Raw genomic sequence first — 23056 nt, forward strand, 5'->3', positions numbered from 1 at the left:
AAAATCCAAGGAGTGTTTGGCAGGTTAGAAAATGAAATGAAACCCTGCAGGGTGTGTTTGGTACGCGAGAAAATGAAAGGAAAAAAAAGGTATATAGAAAATTAAACGTCTAATAGTTTATGTTTATCCATATATAATTGCGAAGTTGATAATTATTGATGCCAAAGATGCATTAATTCCAAATAAAATCATATTCATATTCGTTCTATCATATTATAGGGTTGAGGGTATCAACTTATCAACAACCTTCACATTATTAGCCCCTAAACTTGATAATTATTTTTAAATTGAGGCTTAAATTAAAAAATTATTCTCACATTAAAACTTAAAGATTTTCAAAGAAATATATCAAAAAATGACTAACTTAAACGAAAAAAAATTGAACCCTAATGCAATAATAATAACTTGTTAGGTTTATGTTTATCCAAAGTTTGATAATTATTGATGGCAAAGATATGGATTGATTAGGCATAAAATGATATTCACAATCCTTTTGTAATAAATGTCATGTTTGATAATGTTTAAAGCATTGTAAGTATTGAGTTTAATTAGCTACACGTGAAAGGTATAATTGGATTGGTTTTTCTTCTCTTTTAGGTTAATGATGATATTGGGCTGCTAATGAAACAAACCTTTCCCATAAAAGATGCAATAAAGTTAGTAAAAAGGAAATATGACTTTTGGTAGTGTTTTTTTTCCATGCTAAAGACCAGGGAAAAAACTTATAATTTCATTTAGATGCTTTATTTAGGGATAAATATTAAAATTACACATGAATTTTAATTTTTACGCGATTTTGTATATGAATTTTGATTTTATTTTTACAATTTTGTGTTGATATATTATGTACACAAATAATTATATTTATTCAAATGAAAAATAAATATATGTATTTATTTTTAAAAATATATACATACGAACCACAATTCAAGTCCTAATTAAAATTTGTATCAATTTTTACATTAAATCGAGATTCATATATAAATATGATATGTATTTTTTAATAACATATTTATAGATAAATTACTAGTAAAATTATTTAGTATACTATCATGTAAAAGTTTTACACCCACACAGTGGTGAAACTAGGGCGCTGGTAAGGCCTCACCCCCAAATGAAAATTTTCTTACGTGACCTCTTTGAAAATTTTAAAATTTTAAATTAATAAAAGTAAAATTACACTTTAACTCACCTTAAAAATATAAAATTTGATTTAATAATTTAAAATTATAAAGATTTAGTCTATTAAAATTGTGAAATTATATTTTTTATAATAAAAATTACAATTTAATTTCGGCCTCTAATGAATTTTCTGATTTTGCCCCTGCATCTACGATCAAATTTTTTTAAAGTGACACATATGTTATTTATGATGTAATAAAAAAATATAAACTTATTTGAATCCTAAATTTAGAAAAAAGTGTGGAATATAAACAATCATGACTCAACCTTGTGAAAAGGGTTTCCACAACGTGGAAAAAAAAATTTGAGTTGGAGGAAACAGAAATAAAGCTAGCTTTTAAGGAACTGTCAGCACCAACTTTACTTTAGTTGGCTAAGATTTTTGACTAACTTGGTAATTGGAATAAGAACATATTTTTCCTACCTTTTTTTTTTTTTCCTTTTTATTAAAGAAAGACAACTAGCGAAAAATAATTTTAATAAATTGTAAATACTAAGATCACGTTTGGTTAGTTGGCATTACCATTTCATTACAGCTTAATTTTACGAGTCCATCATCAAATTATTGTTTAGTTCAGTGAAATGTCCTATTACGACCTATGTTAAATACTAGTTTATGCGAGAATTTGGGATATTTCTATTCCATGTCATCCCCGTTGAATTGCTTGTTTGGTGCTCAAGAATTCTATTTTGCCCTACTCACTTTCTCACCTCAGAAACACTCTTACTTAGTTCGACAGCCTCTCTCAATCCCAGACTTCCTTGCTTCCTTCGTCTCTGGCCACTAGCGCTCCTCTCCTTTATCGCAGTCTCCTTTAGGTAAACCTTCTCTCTTTCGTTGTTCCTTTTTTTTTTTTTTGTTACCCAACAATAAAAATTTTTATTTTATGAACCAACTCTATATGTGACCAAATTTGAATACATTGCATATTTGTTTGTTTCATTTATCTTTCACGTTTATTTTTTGGGTTATAAACTAATAACATTAATAAGGAAGAAGGTCGAGATTAAATTATATATTTTTATGAAAGTTAAAATATAATTTTACTATTGTATTGACATATATTTTATTGCTTTTAAAAATATTAAATCAATTTTTTCACTTTAGAGAACAAATTATAAAGAGTCAATAAACTACATACATAATTTAAAATGAAAGTAAATGGATTTAATTTTAAATATTTTAAATAACGTGTCATTATTTAATTCACGATAATGCATAAAATGCATTAAATATAATTCAATTTAATTTTGTATTTTGATGGTCACGTTTTTTATTTTTTATTTTGAGTTAATTGTACCAAACATCCTCAAAACTATGACTTTCATTCTTTATCAGTCCTCAAACTTTAAAGCATTATAATCACATTTTAAACATCGATGTTATAGTAATAATGTCCTTCTATTACTAAATTTATTAATTTAACCATTAAATGAGATGTCATATTTTATGTAATATAATTTAAAATGAAAATTAATACAGTAAAAATAGATGTAAAAATCTTGATTTTGAGGTTTTCAAAATTTTAATGAGATTTAACGTTTCATTTAATAGTTAAATTAATAATTTTAATAATTGAATGACTTAATTAATATAATGTTAATAATTTAGAGACGTAATTAGAATATTTTAAAACTCGAAAATTTAAAATGAGGGTCTTGATTTGTAAATTTTGATGTAATTATCTCTTCTTCTTTTTTAAGGGATTTATAATATATTTTTATTTTTCTATCTTTAGATTCTAAATGGGGAAGGAGTCTTGAGACACATAAGAGGTGTGAGTTGAACTGAAAATATAGAGAGAGAAGCGTATATATTGAAATCCCCATGAGATAAGGAGGTGTCATCTTCATGCAGTTTATTTTCCATATAAAATATAAAGATTTAATAATATATTTAGTTCTCAATATTTATATCTTTTATCAATTTGGTCCTTTTTTTCCTTTTCTCAAATTGCTTTCTTTTAATGAAAATAATGACTAAAACATTATTTTTAAATGATATTAACATGACAGCTCGCGTGAAAAATAATAAAATATATATAAAAATACAAAATATAGTATGAAGTACATGTGAATTGTCGTACAAGTCATCATATTTAAAAATTTAATATTTTAATCAATATTTTCGTTAAAAAACAAATCAACTCTTTTCGACATTTTAATCATTAAATTTGAGTTTTTAAATATTGAAGGACAAATTTAATTAAAAATAAATAAAACCAAATTAACAAAAGATATAACAAGCCAAATTTATTATTACGAAAATATTGTAGAAATTTTTTTCACATAAATATGGAATTAAACAATTAATTCAATTAATTAATTGATTGAAAATAACATAAAACTTTGTGATTTAAGATTTCGATCTTATCCTTTCAACTAATGTTTTATTTTTATTTTTATTTCTTCTTTTAGTTCTTCAAATTGAAAAATATCAAAGCAGTTTGTTTGTTTACTTGCTTTAAGAAAAATGAAGGGCTAAGAAGGGAAAAATTTTGGTTTAATTTGTTAACTAAGGAGGAGCTGGCATGCACTTAAGAAGAGCAAATTGATTAAGTCTTTGAGAATTAAATTCCTGGCTAACTCATTTTTTTTAAGCCACTATTCAATCGAATCAAGTTTAATTAAGTGAAAAATATTAAATTAATTAATTTAATTAGTTCGATATGAAATACGATACGTGAATTTTGATTGTGATTTATATGTAGATATGGAACTTTGATTTTGATTCAATTGTACATATTTAAAGAAATTGATATATCTATTTATTTTTATATTGGGCTAATATAATCGTCTGTGTATGTAATATATCAACGTAAAATGGTGCTAATTCGATAGTGTTGTTAGTGAGTTGATAAAAATTGAATCAAAATCAAAATTTCATTTACAAAGTTGCACCAAAATTAAAGTTTATGTATGGTATTACACATTGGGTCAAAATTCATGTGTAATTTTGATATTTATCCTTAATATAACACTATTTTTAGATAGATTAAATCATGTTATTAGTCTATATACTCAGTGTTCTTATATTTTAATTTGGTCAATTTGAGTCATTGTACTTTTCAAATTGATCAGTTTTAGTCCCTAGAATTTTCGAATTTTAAAATTTCAATATTGACCCAAAATGATAGTAATTAAATACGTTTGGTTAAACTTTATTTTTGGTCTTGTGCTATGCGTAGAATTGTAAATTTAGTTCATGTTATCTAATTAGATTATAATGGCAAAATGAATTAGATTAAAATTTTAGTCTTAGTGTAAAGGATAGTCTATAATCCGTTAACTGATTTTTTGTTGAGTAATACGTAAAAAAAGTAAACTAACATACAAGGATGAGGCCAAGGGGGGCTAGTTTGGCCTTTTAAGTTTTTTAATATTTTAATTTAGTAAATGATAAAATTAGACTTTGACCTTAAAAAAATAAAATATTTGATTTAGCCATTTAAAAATTATAGAAATAAAAGCTATTAAAATTGTGAAATTACATTTTAACTTTCATAAAAATATATAACTTAATTCCGGAGCTCTTAAAAAAAATTTTATGACTTCGCCCTTGCTAACACGACATTAAAAATGTGCAGATTTTTTAAATGGTAAAACTTAATGAATTGAAGAGTGTTATTATTTGGTCAAGGTTGAGATTTTACTATTCAAGAAATACTTGAATTAAAAATGACAAAATTAATGTATAATAACTAAATCCACAATATATACATATTATAAGGACTAACAACAAAATTTAACCTTTTAGTTATCATAATGAGTACATAACTCTAACGAGAAAGAGTTCACAAAGTTACAGATTGAAAAGCTATACAGATTAGATGATTAATTTGACTATTCAAAATAATAATTTATGTGTTTTCTAGCAATTATAAAAGGAATGAATCCAATTGGATCACAAATAACCTTCTAAAATTGTGTATAAAAACTATTTATTCGAGTTATTTAAATAATTTAATTTATACAATTTAAATTGAAACAAAATATTAAGCTCAAATATTTAATTTTAAAATTGAGATAAATATCAAAATTATATATGAATTTTGATTTCGTGTAATTTTATAATATGAAATTTTGACTTGATTCAATTTTCACAAAATCATTAATAACATGATCGAATTAGCACCATTTTATGTTAGTATATTACATACACAAACAATTTTATTAATATGATATGAAAATAAATATATGTATTCACTTCTTTAAAATATGTACAATTTAATCAAAATTAAAAATTTTATGTATATATATGAATCACATCCAAGTTTGATTAGTATAATTGTACCAAATCAAAGTTCATGTGTCAAATTACAAATTAGATCAAAGTTCATGTATCAAATTGTAAATTAGATCAAAGTTTATGTATAAATTTGATATTTATTCCTTAAAAAACTAAGGGTGAACTACAACCAATTTTACTAAACTATTAGTAAGTTCAATGTTTTGGTCTCTAAACTTCAGAAAATTACAAAAAGGTGATTAAACTATTTGAAAGTTTTCATTGAAGTCATTGGATTGTTAAAATCGATGTTGTATAACCTTTTCTGTTTACACCAACTTCACCAATTGAAAACCCGTATTCCTTTTTTTCTTCTACAATTTAAAATTTTTCATTAAACAAGTTTGAACATCACAAATTTATGAAGTAAAATCTAAATAACTTTCTTTCTCCAATCTTTGACACTAACCATCAGATTGACTTGTATTTAAGATATATTATTTTACTCGTCGATTGGTATTGATCTACTGTATTAATCGTCGAATCATTGATTGGATCATGCTAACTAGACTTAAATGACATTGGGTGTAGTTTACGAGAAAATTTATTCAATTTTTCAAAATCCGATTTGGATTTTGCTCGTTAAGCATTTCTAGGTCGGATCAGACCCGGGTTCAATCTAGACCTAAATCCAATTGGGCTGTAACTATGAATTATAAGCCCAATCTAAAACCTTTCTTCCTCGACAAAACCCTAAATGTTTTCTGCCATCGTCACTGAGCTCTGATTTTGTTGATCGATTGAATATCGGTTTAAAAGGCTTTGCTCTGGAAAGTCCATTACTTTAATGATGGATCCTTTAATTGAGAAAACCGGTCAACATAAACCGGAATCAGTGCTAGAAACGCCGTTACCTCTTCAACGGAACTCCGTCAACAGCTCAAAGCCGGCCCCGAAGCGGTTCGTCAAGAATCAAATCCCTGACTCGATCCTCAACGACGCCTCCCTCAACGCTGCCATTTCGGTCCTTCCTTCCAATTACAATTTCGAAATCCACAAATGCGTTTGGCGCGTTCGTTCCACTGGCGCCAAGCGCGTCGCACTCCAGTTCCCTGAAGGTCTCCTGATGTACTCCCTTGTTATCTCGGATATTCTCACTTCTTTCGCTGACGTCACTCACTGCTTTATCCTCGGCGACGTTACTTACGGCGCGTGCTGCGTCGACGACTTATCTGCCGTCGCACTTGGCGCTGATTTGTTGATTCACTATGGCCATAGTTGCTTGGTTCCTATCGATGCAACTAAAATTCCTTGCCTTTACGTCTTCGTTGAGATTAAAATCAACGTCGACGGTCTCGTTAACACGATCGAACACAACCTTGGTTCTTCCAAAGAATCAATTGTCCTCGCTGGGACGATTCAGTTTTCCTCGGCGATTAGATCGGCAAAGCCAGAGCTGGAAAAACGAGGATTTAGGGTTTTAATTCCTCAGTCAAAACCATTATCAGCTGGTGAGGTTTTGGGTTGCACCGCTCCCAAAATCGGTTCCATTGCAAATGCTAATGAATCCGTGGCGGTTTTTGTGGCGGACGGGAGGTTTCATTTAGAGGCGTTTATGATTGCGAATCCAGGGATCAAGGCATTTCGATACGATCCTTATTTAGGGAAGTTGTTTTTGGAGGAATACGATCATAAAGGAATGAGGGAAACACGAAGGAGAGCGATAGAGAAGGCGAAGAGCGCTAAAAGTTGGGGGATCGTGTTGGGTACATTGGGGAGGCAAGGCAATCCGAAGGTTTTAGAGAGGTTAGAAGGGAAAATGAAGGAGAAAGGATATGATTATACAGTCATTTTGATGTCGGAAATTAGTCCGGTTCGGATTGCTTTGTTTGAAGATGCAGTGGATGCTTGGGTTCAAATTGCTTGTCCTCGGCTTTCCATTGATTGGGGTGATGCATTTTTAAAGCCTTTGCTGACTACATTTGAGGCAGAGATTGCTCTTGGGGAGATATCTGGGTGGTGGGAGAAAGACGGTTTTGGTTCTTGTGGAAATGGATTGAGTTGCAGGGAGAGTAAATCTTGTTGTGGTGATGGTAATGGAATGAAGGATTTTCATGGCGATTATCCCATGGATTATTATGCACAAGACGGCGGGGAATGGAATTCCTCTTATGTGAAAAAGTCAGTTCGTCGGGTGAGGAGAAACATTGCACCTTCCTCCGGCAATGCTGCTGCCATTTAGTAGCTGCCTGCTTGGGAAGGTTTTAAAGCTCTGCATTCATGTGAGCATTGCTAACTCTACTTAATGCCATTTCTCTGTCTAATTTACATGAGTTTTGATCTGTAGTTGTTATTCTTTTTTCATGTTTACACCTTGAAGTACAAGATCATAGAACGTGCTATACTGCAATACAGATAGATCAGTTGAAGTTATATGTGTTTGTTGCTGTTTCTTTATCTGTGTAGAAAGCAAGTATTGCACTAATATTGGATGGACTATTCCATTTTAGACCTTGTTTGGATATATCCTTCATTATTTACATTTTTATCCCGTGTAGAATGACCCGAAATGGTTTACAAAATACGGACAATATTTCTGTTCCATACCATGATTCCAAACATGCCACATTTCTAGTAACCATGAATTTAGATCCTGAAGATCATCATTCCTTTTAATACGGCCATAATGTGGTAAACCATTGATGGTTATGGATTAGTCTAAGAGGCCATGATGTGATTTACATTCTTTTAATTTGATATTTAATCCTACAAAGTAAAAAGATTCTCATTTTAGGATTTAATGATTTACATTCTTTTAATTTGGGTCAGATAGATGATAACAAAGAAACCCTTCAATTAGGCATTGGAGATTTCAACCACCATGCCTTGGGTATCTTGTCTCAACTACTATGCCTTGGGTTCAACAAGATGTGATACTTTTGTCATCATGTAAATGTCATCTTCTGCCATTTGTACATAAAAGGGAAAGCACACCAATCCCTATGAAAATTTTGTTTTTTAGCTAGTATACTACTCTTAAGCATTGAGAACAATAAATAAGAAGGCATTAGGCATTGAACAAATAGACCATCTTTCACCAATTTCTACCATTACTAAAAATGCAAGCTTCAGCTCTTATATTCAGTAATGCTCTGGTGATTCTTCTAATTTTTAGTTTTTGCACTTCAGTTCATTCAGATGATAACGTGCATGTGAGCATCAAGAATAGATTAGGCAATGGAAAGAACTTAACCTTACATTGCCAATCAAAAGATACCGATCTCGGAGAGCAAAATGTTGCTGATGGGAGCGAATACGGATGGGATTTCACCCCCAATGTATGGGGAACTACATTGTATTACTGTGGTATGGGATGGGAAGAGGTGCAGCAGTATAATTATGATGCATATTCCTTTCAAAGGGACTTTGTTCGTTGCGTTAGCCAATGTTCTTGGTTGATTTCGGCTGAAGGCATTTACGGGTTGAACGGAAACACAGGGTTCTGGGAATTTGCTCACAACTGGTCAAGTTGAATTCTGTGTATCATTTCTCAAGAAAAGTTACATATTGGTTTTCCAAGACGAAGCTCTTGAATCGTGACATGTGTGTGATTTTGTAATCGCTTATAAATCCCCTTTTTAGAAGTTTAATCAAATTGCATCTTACTCTGCTACTCAAAAAAACAAATTAATTAATCTTTGTACTCTAATTCAAAGAATATATTGATATTTTTATTAAAAATTTCATCTAGCATGACAATGATATGTGTACATTATGTTGATGTACATAAATTAATTTTTAATAGGTGAAGATTTTAATAGAGGACTAGTTTGCTTTTTAATTTAAAAAGTACATATATTAATTTATTCATTTTTTGAGTAAATGGGACAAAATGTAATTTTACTCCTAATAACGGTTTTTATGGTACTTTTATCATCTATATTTATATTCCGCAGCATTGATTTCATCATGAATGCTTAATGACTTGCTTTCTAAATAAATTTATGGCAGATGATCTGAGAAACAATACCAAAAGAAAAGTACTCGACCTATAACAAAATTCATAGGCAAACTACCTAGTTCCATGCAAAATACAGTACAAGCCACTCAAAAACTACTGAAATTTCGGCATCTAAAAATCGGAAATCTAACCATGGAGAGCACCCGAAGCATCAACTATACGTATCAGCTACGTCAATGTGGACTTCGGTTTAGAATCGTCTAAATCAGAAGCACTTTCGGTGAACAATAGCAGGGCCCGATTCATCATACTCACCCTTGGAAATCCACATCTGCAGCGCAAGAAAACAGAAAATAAGCAACAGAAACTCAATTAAGTGCACCAAATTATACTTACAAGCACAAATGTTACCTGCTGGAAGGTGCTAAGAGATGCTAAAATGGATCCTCCGATCCAGACACTGTATTTTCTTTCTGGAGGTGCGACCACTTTGATCTTCATGCTGCTAGGGGCGAGAGCTGTGATTTCCTTGCTCATCCTATCGGCAATACCAGGGAACATGGTTGATCCACCGCTAAGCACGATGTTTCCGTATAGATCCTTCCTGATATCAACGTCACACTTCATGATGGAGTTGTATGTAGTTTCATGGATTCCAGCTGCTTCCATACCAATCAGAGATGGTTGGAAGAGTACTTCGGGGCAACGGAACCTCTCTGCTCCAATTGTGATTACTTGTCCATCAGGCAATTCGTAACTCTTTTCAATAGCAGAACTACTCTTGGCAGTCTCCAATTCTTGCTCAAAATCGAGAGCAACATAAGCAAGTTTTTCTTTCATGTCACGAACAATTTCTCGTTCGGCAGTTGTTGTGAAAGAGTAGCCTCTCTCTGTTAAGATCTTCATCAAGGAATCCGTAAGATCACGACCAGCAAGATCTAACCGGAGAATAGCATGGGGAAGGGCATAGCCTTCATAAATTGGCACCGTGTGGCTCACACCATCACCAGAATCCAAGACAATACCTATTCAAATATATGAGAACAAAGTCAATACTAGATAAAAGGAAAAGAAAAGTATCATGGAAGCTCCAGTACTAGGAGTTAGATCGCATTTCACCCACTCTACTCCAAAAATGGGCAAATTGGTACTATTAGAAAACAATAAAACCAGTTATCATAGCTATCGATAGATACCTGTTGTACGACCACTGGCATAAAGTGAAAGAACGGCCTGAATAGCAACATACATAGCCGGCACATTGAATGTTTCAAACATAATTTGGGTCATCTTCTCCCTATTAGCCTTAGGGTTTAGTGGTGCTTCTGTAAGAAGTACAGGATGTTCTTCGGGGGCAACACGAAGCTCGTTGTAGAAAGTATGGTGCCAAATCTTCTCCATATCATCCCAGTTACTAACAATGCCATGTTCGATAGGGTATTTTAAGGTAAGGATGCCTCTCTTTGATTGTGCTTCATCACCTACATAAGCATCCTTCTGACCCATCCCAACCATGACACCCGTGTGCCGTGGGCGACCAACAATACTAGGGAACACCGCCCTAGGGGCATCATCACCAGCAAAACCAGCCTGCAAATACAAGAACAAATCCGGCATCAGCATTGTTAAACCAGCCATTAACCGAAGTTCATATTAATAGTTCAATAGATTTCACCATAAGAAAATAAAATCGACCTATGAACATCAGAAAGATAATTCACTAACCTTAACCATTCCAGTTCCATTGTCACAGACAAGAGGTTGAATATCCTCATCCGCCATCTCGTATAAGCCTGAACAAGGAATCGGGATTATTGGACCAAATACGAATCATTTATTAGAGAATACTTCAATTATAGACAATTCTTAAGATCAACACACTCCAAATATCGGACCAAATACAAATCATTTGTTGTACTTCATAATCATTATCCCTTTTACAGTTTACGAATACTAATCATTTCGAAGTTGATGGCTGTCTCCCAACAATATAACGAGAGACAATAAGATTCGAACCTATTAAATGGAACCCGATTTCTGATTAACATGAATCATCCATTATAAAAGCATGAAATTGGAATTGAACATGTATTGCCAGCGTATTATATCACTGAGCATATAGCAAATTCCATGGGATTTGAATTTTTACAAGCAAAATACAAATCCCAAAGTTTCACAAAGATTTAAATGAACTGGGAAGAGCTATCAACTCTAAACATGATGAAACCACAAATTTCATAATTTGAAAGCATAAAACTGTATAGATAAATAGAGCCGAAACTTTAGGCAGATCTAACATCACAAAAACACATAAACTTGACAATTTGACACTCAAAACAGTTCAAATGCAAGAAATGAACAAAGATATGCTTAGATCCCCAGAAATATTTAGACATAAATAAGCAAAGATAACGAAGTTATATAGATCAAATGAAATCATTTTACCTTCGTTTAAGCAAAAAAAAAAAAACGCTTAGCTTCTGTGCTTTTTGAAATGAGAGGATATGAAAAAGAAAATTTTGACTGAGAATTTGAAAATACAGAGAAGGGTAAATGTTAGCACTTAGCAGCGGTTTTTATATAGAAATCAGAGTGAAATGCAAATGAAATTCAACCCAAATTCAGTTTAAGCCTTGTTTGGCTGCTGAGAAAAAGATAAATTATTCTGAAAAAGGTGCAGCGTGGAAAAGAAAAGAAAATGAGTTGGAAAAAATGAAAAAGAAGAGGAATTTAGGTGTTTTTGTTGGATTTTTCAGTATCCAAAGTCCAAATAAAGGCGCTATTTTGCCGTCCAAATTTCAATTTCAAATGGTGTATCGATTTTAGTCATGTGATGATGTAGACATTCACAAGATTTTATCCAGGGTAAAAGTGCCATGAAGAACCTTCCATACTTAAAAAATGACAAATTAATCCTTTTAACACTAAATCAAATAGGAAAATAAGGTAAATTACACTTAAGGTCACTTAATTATTTGTACGTTTATATTTTAGTCACTCAATTTTAAAAAATTATAAAACTATCACTAAACTATTTAAAAGTTTTCATTTAAGCACTAAACTATTTGGATGTTTTTATTTAAATCACTAGATTGTTAAATTCTTTTTTTAAAGTTCGATAAGTGACAATTTGATGATTAGTACAATAGATCAATACCCATCAACAAGCTGAAGAATATACTTTAGATCCAAGTCAATTTGACAAATAGTGTTAGAGATCAGAGAAGAAAATTATTTGGATTTTCGTAAAAAAATTGAATCTTAGAAGAAAAGGAAAAACAAAAAAAAAAAAACTTTCTATTAGTGTAGGAGGTGCAAATGGAGAAGGCCAATATGAGCAATTTAAACTCTGCCGGCAAATAATAAATAGGCACATAAAGTAACAAATAAAAAATGAGCCTTATTATTATAAATCAAGTTATTAAATATTTCGAACAAATCTTGAAATTCAAAACTTTCCATAAACCGCCTATCCGATTAGTTAAGAAATGAAAACTTTTGAATAGTTCAATGACTATTTTGTAACTTTTAAAGTTAAGTAATCAAAACATAAACTTACTAATAATTTAATGTCATTAGACATAGTTTAACTTGGTTTTGAATAATAAAACGAGTTGTGTGAAGTGGATTTTATTAATAGTATCGATATTAATACAATAATAAAATTATACTTTAATCCCTTTAAAATATATAATTTAATCTTGATCCTCCTAAAATAAATTTCTGGTTTTATCCCTATTTACAGTAATCTAAAATACACAAATATGGCATCAACTGTTATTCTCAAACCTCTCCATAGTTCCATCAATCGGACTACGGCTCCGATTCGGTCATAACACAACACTTTGAAGCGGCGAAAGCCGCTTAGCTTGTTTTAAAACGAAGCATAAACATTTGTTCGTAACACTAATACGGAAAATATATATCGAATTACTTACGATGGAAGCTGATCCTGGTCTTATAATGGGTCATTATAACCGAATGAGCTTCCTAGAGTCAAATTCGAAACTTGATGAAGCGAGATTTTGATGGTGTGAGTTTGAGATGATTTGTATATATCGATACACTCCTCGAGGTCGGCATCGCACGTCAAAAGAACCCATTCGTTATCGTCGTCCAAGTACTTGAGATTGATTCTGTCGACATCTTCGATATTGAAATGCTTCGCGATCTCCCGTTGCAAGTCTATAAAGCCCCAATTCGGTTGCAAACCGAACAGTAACTTGACTTGTCCGAACATAGCTTTTACTCTCAAGTCACCCCCGGTTTGATGTTGAAGTAGCTTCATCTCGTGTTGATTCGAGGCGTGCAATTTGGCATCGCCGATAACACTCTTTAGCGGTCCACCAGGATCTTCCATGCCACCTAAGGCATTGATACTAGTACTTTGCTGTTTCGCTCCGCTGGAACAACAGGTACTTGAACCGGAGCTTTGGCTGGATGAAGAAAGTGGAGATTTTGAAGCGGTAGCTCCTTGGCTAAACATGGCGGTCTCAAGTCCAGGTTCTGAAGACATAGAATGGTTACTGAGCTTCAATGTCGAAGAAGGACCATTGTTAGAACAGATTGGTGAACTTAGTTCGGGGAAGCTCGAATAGAACGACCCGATTTGAATAGCTCCCTCTGCACCTTGAACTGATTCAATCACGACTTGGAGCTTTCTTAAAGAATGGCCTACCTTCTTAATTTTTCGAGATGGCCATCGAGTGATCCCGTGTTGTCTGCATATCCTTTTCAGGGTAGTCGGGCACACTGCAAAATGCATCATTGTTTTCCGGTCATTTAAATTACTCAAAAAAACAAGTAGTTAATTTGTTCGTCAAGTTAACTAGAATTGAGACAAGAATATGAAGGCATCTAACTATAATGAAATATTTTCGCACCACCAATACTCTTAGCAGCATCTTTAAGACTCCCTGCAAAGTGCTGCCGAAGATCCTGCAAGCCAATTGTTTTCTCGGTCTTCTTTCGTTTCTTCTCGCCTGCTTTTTTTTCGGCTAAATCCCGATGCCCACTGTCAACTGTGTTGGTTTGAGCATGTTGGTGATCAACCTGTCTGAAATCCAATTCTTTTTTATATTCCCACGAGGACGATACGCCTTTACCCTTTTGTTGTGCCTCCATCATGTGAGCAATCCATGATGACGACTCCACTGGAGAGTCCTCTTTTGTTGAAAAAATCCTGAATTCAGTTTCTTTTTTATTGGATTTGGACATTTCCTTAACCGGCAATATAACTTCTTCCTCAAGCTCCTTATCCACGATTACTTGCAAACTATGGCAAGCCTGCTGCATAAAACCGGACAATAAGTTTAACATACGCTTTTGTGCTTTGCTGTCATGACAATCCTTCGGTAAGAACAACTCCAAAACAAACACAACTGATCCCGTAAAAGCACTTTGTAGCGGGATAGCTACGGCAGCTCGTAACCCAAACATCCTAGCATGGTGAGAAAGAGGATAAATTGTCTTACTGAAGGCCGTTATATCAGTTGCGAAACATGGTTTGTTCGTCGTAAACGCTCTACCAACAATACCTTGGCCTCGAAACAACTGGTGTTCGGAACACGCTTCTAGGAATCCTGTAAGGCCTTCATCAGCCACGAAACAAGAGGAACCCGAGGTCGAAACGCAACAATAGAAGTTCTTATCGGAATGCCGGGATGGTGCCCATGTTAGAGCCAAAGGCAGTTCATATCTCTTACAGATGGATCTTAGAACCTCGGTTATCTCAGGCAATGCAACTCGATACAACTCGTTATAACCCTGTGAATAAGGAGAAACTCGGTTTTTGTCTCGGAAATGAAATGATAAAAACTATGAAAAATCCAAACGATGCTATTCCGTTAACCTTAACATTAGGGGGAGTAAAGCAATGTGAGCTCCTTAGATCAACAGCCTGCAAACAAATATGCTTTATTTAAACAAGAATATTAGTAATATAATAAACAAATATACATGACCATTGGCTCTTCTGAAAGGTTTTCTTTATTTTTTTTTTAATTTACTTTTCTAGAAAATGAAAAGTCAATTACTATGTAAGGCCTATAACAAATTTGTTATTATTAAAATAGAAAAATGAGAAAAAAGTTTAGGAACCGTCATTGCGATCGAGTGTAAAGAATTGGTAACGGACGTCTATGAAGTATGCTACCAGTATGAAACATCACATACAGAATCCAAAACATGTCCTAAAATTCAATATGCAGATTGCAGGCTGTAATGTTACTATGACTCATGATGTTCTTTACTATTGTTTCGGTTCCGTTCGAGGACTTTTGTGGATGAAAAGATATCCCAAATCAATATGCAGAGTGCATGCTTCGATGTTACGATGAATCATGCAGTTTATTCCGATTGTTTCCTTTCGGTTCCAGGACTTCTATCAATAAAAACATGCCCTAAAATTCAATATGCAAAGTGCATACTACAATGTTACAATGTCTCATGATGTTCATTCCGATTGCTTCGGTTGGGTTCGAGAACTTTTATCGATAAAAACATGTCCTAAAATTCAATATGCAGAGTGCATACTACAATGTTACAATGTCTCATATGGTAAACGAAAGAACACAGGTAAAAAAAGGAGACCTCGAGAGCTTTGCAGACGTGTTCGAGTTCGGGCCGATAATTAATCTTTTGAGTGCACGAGACGATCTCGACAACGCCCAAACAAGTTCCACTCCCTTGTTCGAAAACAGGAAGAGCAAACGATCCACCAACATTGTACTTTTGCGCCAACCCAACACGCCGATATTCGTCTCTTCTAAAGAAACGAACATCAGGTGTCCATTCAGGCAACTTCCCCAGAAAAACACGACCAGGCAACCCAATCGGTCCCTCCGAATCCTCCTCCGCCGGGAAGCTGTACGCTTCTGAAACATCTCGAAAGATTTCGAGACTCTTACAATTCGTATTCAACGAGTAAGGCTGGCCTTGGGTTGTAAGAACATGCTTGCCTCCTTTTTTAACAGGCACCCAAATTTGTATAAGCACATCATCTCTACCTTTTGTTGATTCCTTCAAATACAAAACAGCCTCCATTAGTCGAGACATAGATGTAACTGCTCGGTTTTCAGATCGAGAAAGGTCCAGACCAGCCTGTCCTCGATCCGAATTTATGTTGAAGCCTTCAAATAAGAGTTCATCAATGAAATCCATATCCACGGCAGCATCATCATAAAATCCAACATCACCTTCCATGTTCTTAAAAAACATCTAACATCATGAACATAAATTAAAACACTATGTATAAAGAACAAAACCCCATTGTTTAACACTCTTTGTTTCTTACAAATTCCAGACTTTTACTAATAATTGACACACACACAAAAAAAACAGTTTGGTTCATTGAGTGAAAAGCAGTGATTTTATCATTAGTTTTTTTTTTTTTTTTGGTATCAATGGTGGTGGTGACTATGGAAAAAGCATAAAGACCCCACATTGAAGAATATATCAATTTTTTTTTCCTTTTTGTATAGTGCTTTAAGATTATTCACGAATTCTACACCATAAAAAGACACTGTTGTAAAGCAGAGAATTAAAATGGAAAAAAAAAAGAAGAAAAAAAATCTGGGTTCTCTTTTTTTTTTTTTTTGTTTATCTTTCTATAAAGCAGGTTGCTTGAAGGAGATTCTTGACTGGATATGTTTTATTGAAGAATCTTTCGGACAGTCACTTAAAGCTAATTTGGTTTTGTTTTGTCGCTTCACAATGGTTGCATTGTCTGAAAATCCATTTTCCTTCTCTTTCTATAATTAGTAAAAGTGTAATTCCAAAATTAGTTACTTATGTTTGTGTATGTTAATGATTTAGTCATTCAATTTTAAAATTTATTATTAGGTCATTACATTATGAATGTATTATCTAAATAAATTTTTGTTTTTTTAAAAAAAATTAAATTTATTAATTCAATGAAACCATGCAATTTAAAAAAAAAAGCGAACACTCGTCGTAAATGGTGAAGGATAAGCTCTATAAACACAACAAAGGTTTTAGCCTCAATATCAATAGAACATTACAACACGTTGACAATTAACTTTGTCGCAACTCAAGCACGACATATCTAGAGTGATTGTAAGCACTTAATACAATAAGAAAATCAACTCCCAATGGACCAAAACGATGAGCAAAAATCGACAAAAGTATCGAGTATTCACCAAACTAAAGAGGACAACAACAAAATCATCCCTAAATTCACTTGTAAAACTAAGATTACATGCATAAATAATACTAAAAAACATGCGACAAGAGCAAGCAACTTCTCTAAATTTTAATTTTAGGTTAAACTGCACGATTAATCTCTATACTTTTTTTTCAATTAATTCTTTTTTTATTAGCCTCTTTTAAAATAAAAAGGGAAAAGACATGAGAGCACAATTGTTTTATTGGAAGGGAAAAGGAAAATAAATTAAAGAACTAATTGAAAAAAGTACAAGGACTAGCTACAAAATTTTCCCTAAAATTAAAACTCTATAGATAAATTTTACATAAATATAAGTGACCAATCCTATAGATTATCCTTAGTAGAACGAATCTAAAGCCCAAAGTGATTATATAAGCAAAAGGGTCATCAATTGAATTTTTATGCAGAAAATGGTTCAAACACACTGTGCAAATGGCTCTCAAGATCTATGGGAGGCCATGGCTGAGCTCTCTTGTACCTGTTTCTTTTTTTTGCTCGAGTCGCCACGTCCGAGAGCAATTAAAGTGTTAGCCATTGCTTGACAGTTTCATAATCATTAATTAATGCTTGATTAAAGCAAATTAATTATATGTTTAGGGTTTAAACGTGGAAACCTCCAGCTGAGTCATGTACTGTTTTGATTAATTAAAAATTTAGCAGAAAACTAGAAATAATAATAAATTGAGGGTTCCTTGCATCTGATTGCTTGAGCAAAACAAGGCAGGCCTAACACTTGTTGCTTTACTGGAAACAATTAACAAATTTACCTACAATAAATTTTTAAAAAAATTTATCATATCTTAAACTAACATATATGCCCATTGATGACTTCATATAGTTTATGTAAAATCTCATATCATATACTTTTATATATATATAATTGTGAGATGTGACATGTTGATCATTCATTTCGCCTCTTAATTATATGATTGGGGTAGGGTGAAATTAATTTGTTTAGGGAAAAATTAAATTATATATTTTTATAAGAGTTAAAATGCAATTTCATCATTTTAATAGTTTATATATTTATAATTTTAAAGGACTAAATTAAAATTTTATCATTTTTGAAGGGCCGAAATATAGTTGTCATTTATTACCTTAAAATTTTATAAAATTTAAAGGGTAAAAAGTTGAATTTCACATTTTAAAGTGGGCGAGGCCCTTGCCAGCCACCCCAAGGCCACTGGTTGAGGGTTTGATCCCCACTTGTGAGAATGTTGTGCGTTTTGCAACTAGTCGTTTATCTTTTTAAAGAATACCTCGGGTTAAAAAATTAGTCACTACGGTAAAAAATGAATACTTTGATTTTGACCAATATATACAGACTAATGCCTATTAGGTCAAGTAATAAAAAGTTCGATGTCCCTTAAAAAATGTATCAAGTTCAAATCTTGTGAAAAAAAAAAAAGAATATCGAAAGAATTTTGACCTAACATTTAAGAGTTCAATCCGACTCAACTTTGAATTTAGTTGAGTGTAATATAATTATCGAGCCAATTTTTATAGGTGTATATATATATATATATATATATATATATGAATTATTTGTGGAAATGATGTTATATTATTTAATGACTTTGATTAGTCATTGAAAGAGAAAGAAAGCGTTAAATATATATCCAACCCACGACTTCATCTATAAGTACTAAATGCTGATTTCATTCACAAAAAATTGCATTTTGGGTTCATAATTTATAGGTTAAATTATGGTTTTGGTCCTCTATTTTGTTTAAAATTTAAATTTAATTATTTTATTTTAACAAATTTTAATTTTTTCTTACTTTTATAATATCATCGTTAATCCGGATGATTAGCATCGTTAATTATTGATGTGATTAGTTGATACAAAAGAAAATTCATGTTAGCATGATTAGTTGGGATCTATGTTTTAAAAGAAAAGTCCACATTAACATTTTAAATTGAAGTAGCCAACACTACTATTTAAATTGATGATCAAATCATGTTAAAATTAAAATCCAATATCTAAACCCAAAATTTAAAAATAATAAAGGGTCCAAAATTAAAATTTAACCTATTCAATTATAAATTAAACACACAAAACACCATTAAATATGGTGTGATAAAATATACAAACCCTAATTATCCTAAATTATTGTATATTGTTTTAGTTTAATGGGATGAGTTTGATGAGGCTAACCTCATCCACATGTTTCCTCCCTTTAAACATTATTATATTTTTTTACAATTTTATCACAAGTTAAAAAAGAAAATCAATATCTTTAATTAATGGAGTACATTTCATGATCAGTCGTCATTTATTTGTTGAAGAACATGATTAGTAATTGCTATCGATATGAACACTTTGATTTGAATTTTTTAATATTTTAATTAATTCATATAATTATCGTTTATATATATAAGCAAGCAAGAGGTATTGGAAACTTGAAAAAGTCAACTTTAGATAATTACAATTGTATATATGAATTTTGATTTGGTGCAATTATATACGTAAAACTTTAATTACGGTTTAAATGTATTCTTGAAGCTTTAATTTTAATTTAATTATATATATTTAAAGAAATAAATACATCAATTTATTTAATATCGGATAAATATAATTATTTATGTATACAATATATAAACATAAAATGATGCTATATGAATAATTGTATTAATAATATGCAAGAATTAGATCAACTCGAAATTTTATGTATAAAATTGCACAAATTCATATATACAATTACACATCATTATTTATGTATAGTTTTAAAATTTATCTCTTGAATCCAGTGGTGAATCTAGGGGAGCTGGTAAGGGCCCTGCCCCCTAAAATGTAAAATTTGTATTTAGGCCCTTGAGAGTTTTTAAATATTTTAAATTAGTAAATGTAAAATTACACTTTGGCCCCTCTAAAATTATAAAAGTTTAATTTAATCCTTTAAAAATTATAAAATATAAGGTATAAAAATTAAAATTTCATCCGACCTCCTTAAAAATTGTTCGCCTTCATCTTGAATCAATGTCGATACTAAATGGGATTCATTTTAATATATAATAGATTATTATTCATTTTATATATAGTTTACTAATTTTTCTTGGCGTCAATTATCAAATAATTATTTTATATAAACATTTCAATATTTTTATTTTTATTTTATTAAATGGAGTTCCATAAGAGGAATTTTTAATTTGTTTTCTAATGTTAATTATTATATATAATAAAAAATCCACATGCATATTGTGGTTTCATATATGATGTGGGATTGAGTTGGAGATGAAGATGCATAATCATTAGAATTATTTAATTTAAGGGTAAATTATTAAAATAGTGACTTTTATTTGTCTTAGGTTATATTTTTGTAACACCCTAACCCGTATCCATTTGCCGGAAGCAGTGGTTTGAGCATTACTACCATTTACAGATCACTAAAAAATTTAAATACTTACCGATTCAATGCATCATATAAATAAATATATTACCATTCAATCAACAGTTTGACAGTTGTATAAGCATCAAACAACAACATTGTTAGTATACTTGCACATATCTCATATAAATTCAACACGATATATCTATTTTCTCGACATATCGCACTTGAGTTTAATAATAGTCTCAATTACATAATTTCCTTGTATCAACATATCAAAGATAATCATATATGTACATGTCATGAAACATATCATGCTCTTACCGTTTCTTCATAAGCATATATCATTCATTTCATTATATCAATATTTCATGCTCCATCATTTCCATATATTTTATGTATATTTATTCGGTAATAGCTTATATCAAACTTAACATAAATTATATTTCATGTACTTGTACTTATTTCGTTTATCTATCTTCATAATTATTTCATATAACCATTCGTCATCGATACATATTACACGAATATCAATTGTTCAACAGATGCTAGAGCGTCTCCCATCCACGGTCTTATTTATCTTTGACATGATGCCATAGTGTCTTTCAACTATGGTCTTACTCATTTTCTGTCATGTTGCCATGGTATCTTTCAACCATGGTCTTGTTCATTTCATATCACGTTGCCATGGTATCTTTCAACCATGGTCTTACATATTTCATATCAGGTTGCCATGGTATCTTTCAACCATGGTCTTACACATTTCATATCAGAGAGCACACTCCCGCGAACCTCATCCTTGCAACGGGATTACCAGTCCAGGCTAAATCCCCTGCAATATAAACTCATAGAGTATTGTCGGGATTACGGTCCGAGCTAAATCTCGCAAGCGACAATTACTCTAATGAGCTTGGATCTGAATTACCATCAAAGCTAAATTCAGACCTAATTCGGATTACCCGTCCGGCTAAATCCATTTTACACATATTCTTTGGGAGGGCTATATCAGGATAGGATCACCCGTCCGGGCTAGATCCTTTTTACCGTCAATTCCTTTTCAGAGATCCATCGAATTTTCCTTTCATTCAACCGGGATTTCTTCCCATTTTATCAAATATATCAATGTTTTATAAATTTTCATACAATGAACATTCAAATCATATTCACATCAATAACATACAATCTCAATCATTTCGAATATAATTCAAGTTACACGAACTTACCTCATTGATTGCTCGTGTTTATTATTTCATTATTCGATATATTTTCTTTCCATAATCAAGTCTCGTATTTGTGTCGTCCGGATCTTTATAAATAAATTTGATCATCATTTTCATTCATTTCATATTCTAATACATTTAATTAATGCTCTAGGCAAAATTACCATTTTGCCCTAAACTTTAATTAATGATGATTTCATCCTTAGGGACGGAAAGTAAAATTCTTGCAATTTAATCCTTATTTCCAACTATTATTCTCATATATAATGATAACAGTCCATGAATTCTATAAAATATCAAAATTTTCCATAATTTCAACACTTTTCAATTTAATCCCTAAAACATGTTTTCCCCCGATCTTGAACTAAATTGATAATTTCGTTAAATTTTTGTAATTTAAATAATAAAATAATCTATTTCATGCAATTTAGTCATTTCTGACATTTTACAAAATTGCCCATAAAATTTTACTTTTATTCAATTTAGTCCCTGAGCCTAAAACATGCAAATTAGCCATGCTAGATGAATATTCTTACATATTTTCCTCCTCCTCCTCTCCATTCCACATCCTTAATTTATATAACATACAACAAGTAACATTATCAATAATTTCACTATTTACTTATATGTACATTCAAAACTGTCCATTTGCGTCATAGTCACTAAATTATTTATATATTAAGCTACAGAACTCGAAATTAAGATCCGTTAATTTTTCCTGAAACTAGACTCACATGTATTCTTATCATAAAATTTTCAGAATTTTGGTTTAGCCAATTAGTACAGTTTATTCATTAAAGTCACCCCTGTTCTGCTGTCTGACAGTTCTGACCCTTCTTCACTAAAAATTAGTTATCTCCTTTTACAGAATTCAAATGATGTTCTAGTTTGTTTCTAATAAAACTAGACTCATTCAGGATTCTATAAATATAAATTTAAGCCTCTAATTAT

General features: G+C 31.6%; 4 protein-coding genes across 4 annotated transcripts; 2 read left to right on the top strand and 2 right to left on the bottom strand.

Annotated features, from left to right (window-relative positions):
* The first annotated feature begins 6137 nt into the window (after positions 1–6137).
* On the top strand, positions 6138–9151 carry LOC108475932 (uncharacterized). The gene is made up of 2 exons (XM_017777936.2): positions 6138–7692; positions 8600–9151. The coding sequence occupies exon 1, from the start codon at positions 6258–6260 to the stop codon at positions 7650–7652; it is 1395 nt and encodes a 464-aa protein (XP_017633425.1). The 5' UTR covers positions 6138–6257; the 3' UTR covers positions 7653–7692; positions 8600–9151.
* On the top strand, positions 8530–8943 carry LOC108474962 (self-incompatibility protein S1-like). Its single transcript, XM_017776987.1, has one exon. It carries the CDS (start codon positions 8530–8532, stop codon positions 8941–8943), a length of 414 nt encoding a protein of 137 aa, XP_017632476.1.
* A 221-nt stretch (positions 9152–9372) lies between the features above and the next one.
* LOC108475933 (actin-100) lies at positions 9373–12130 on the bottom strand. The gene is made up of 5 exons (XM_017777937.2): positions 11817–12130; positions 11097–11164; positions 10568–10961; positions 9783–10396; positions 9373–9702 (listed from the first exon to the last, which is right to left on the bottom strand). The coding sequence occupies exons 2-5, from the start codon at positions 11151–11153 to the stop codon at positions 9637–9639; spliced, it is 1131 nt and encodes a 376-aa protein (XP_017633426.1). The 5' UTR covers positions 11154–11164; positions 11817–12130; the 3' UTR covers positions 9373–9636.
* An 855-nt stretch (positions 12131–12985) lies between these two features.
* Positions 12986–17033, bottom strand: LOC108475601 (protein NLP2). The gene is made up of 4 exons (XM_017777582.2): positions 15963–17033; positions 15223–15270; positions 14255–15137; positions 12986–14123 (listed from the first exon to the last, which is right to left on the bottom strand). Exons 1-4 carry the CDS (start codon positions 16587–16589, stop codon positions 13330–13332), a joined length of 2352 nt encoding a protein of 783 aa, XP_017633071.1. The 5' UTR covers positions 16590–17033; the 3' UTR covers positions 12986–13329.
* Between the last annotated feature and the right edge of the window lie 6023 nt (positions 17034–23056).

This window comes from Gossypium arboreum, chromosome 3 (assembly GCF_025698485.1).
Source record: "Gossypium arboreum isolate Shixiya-1 chromosome 3, ASM2569848v2, whole genome shotgun sequence".
Taxonomy (NCBI): Eukaryota; Viridiplantae; Streptophyta; class Magnoliopsida; order Malvales; family Malvaceae; genus Gossypium; species Gossypium arboreum.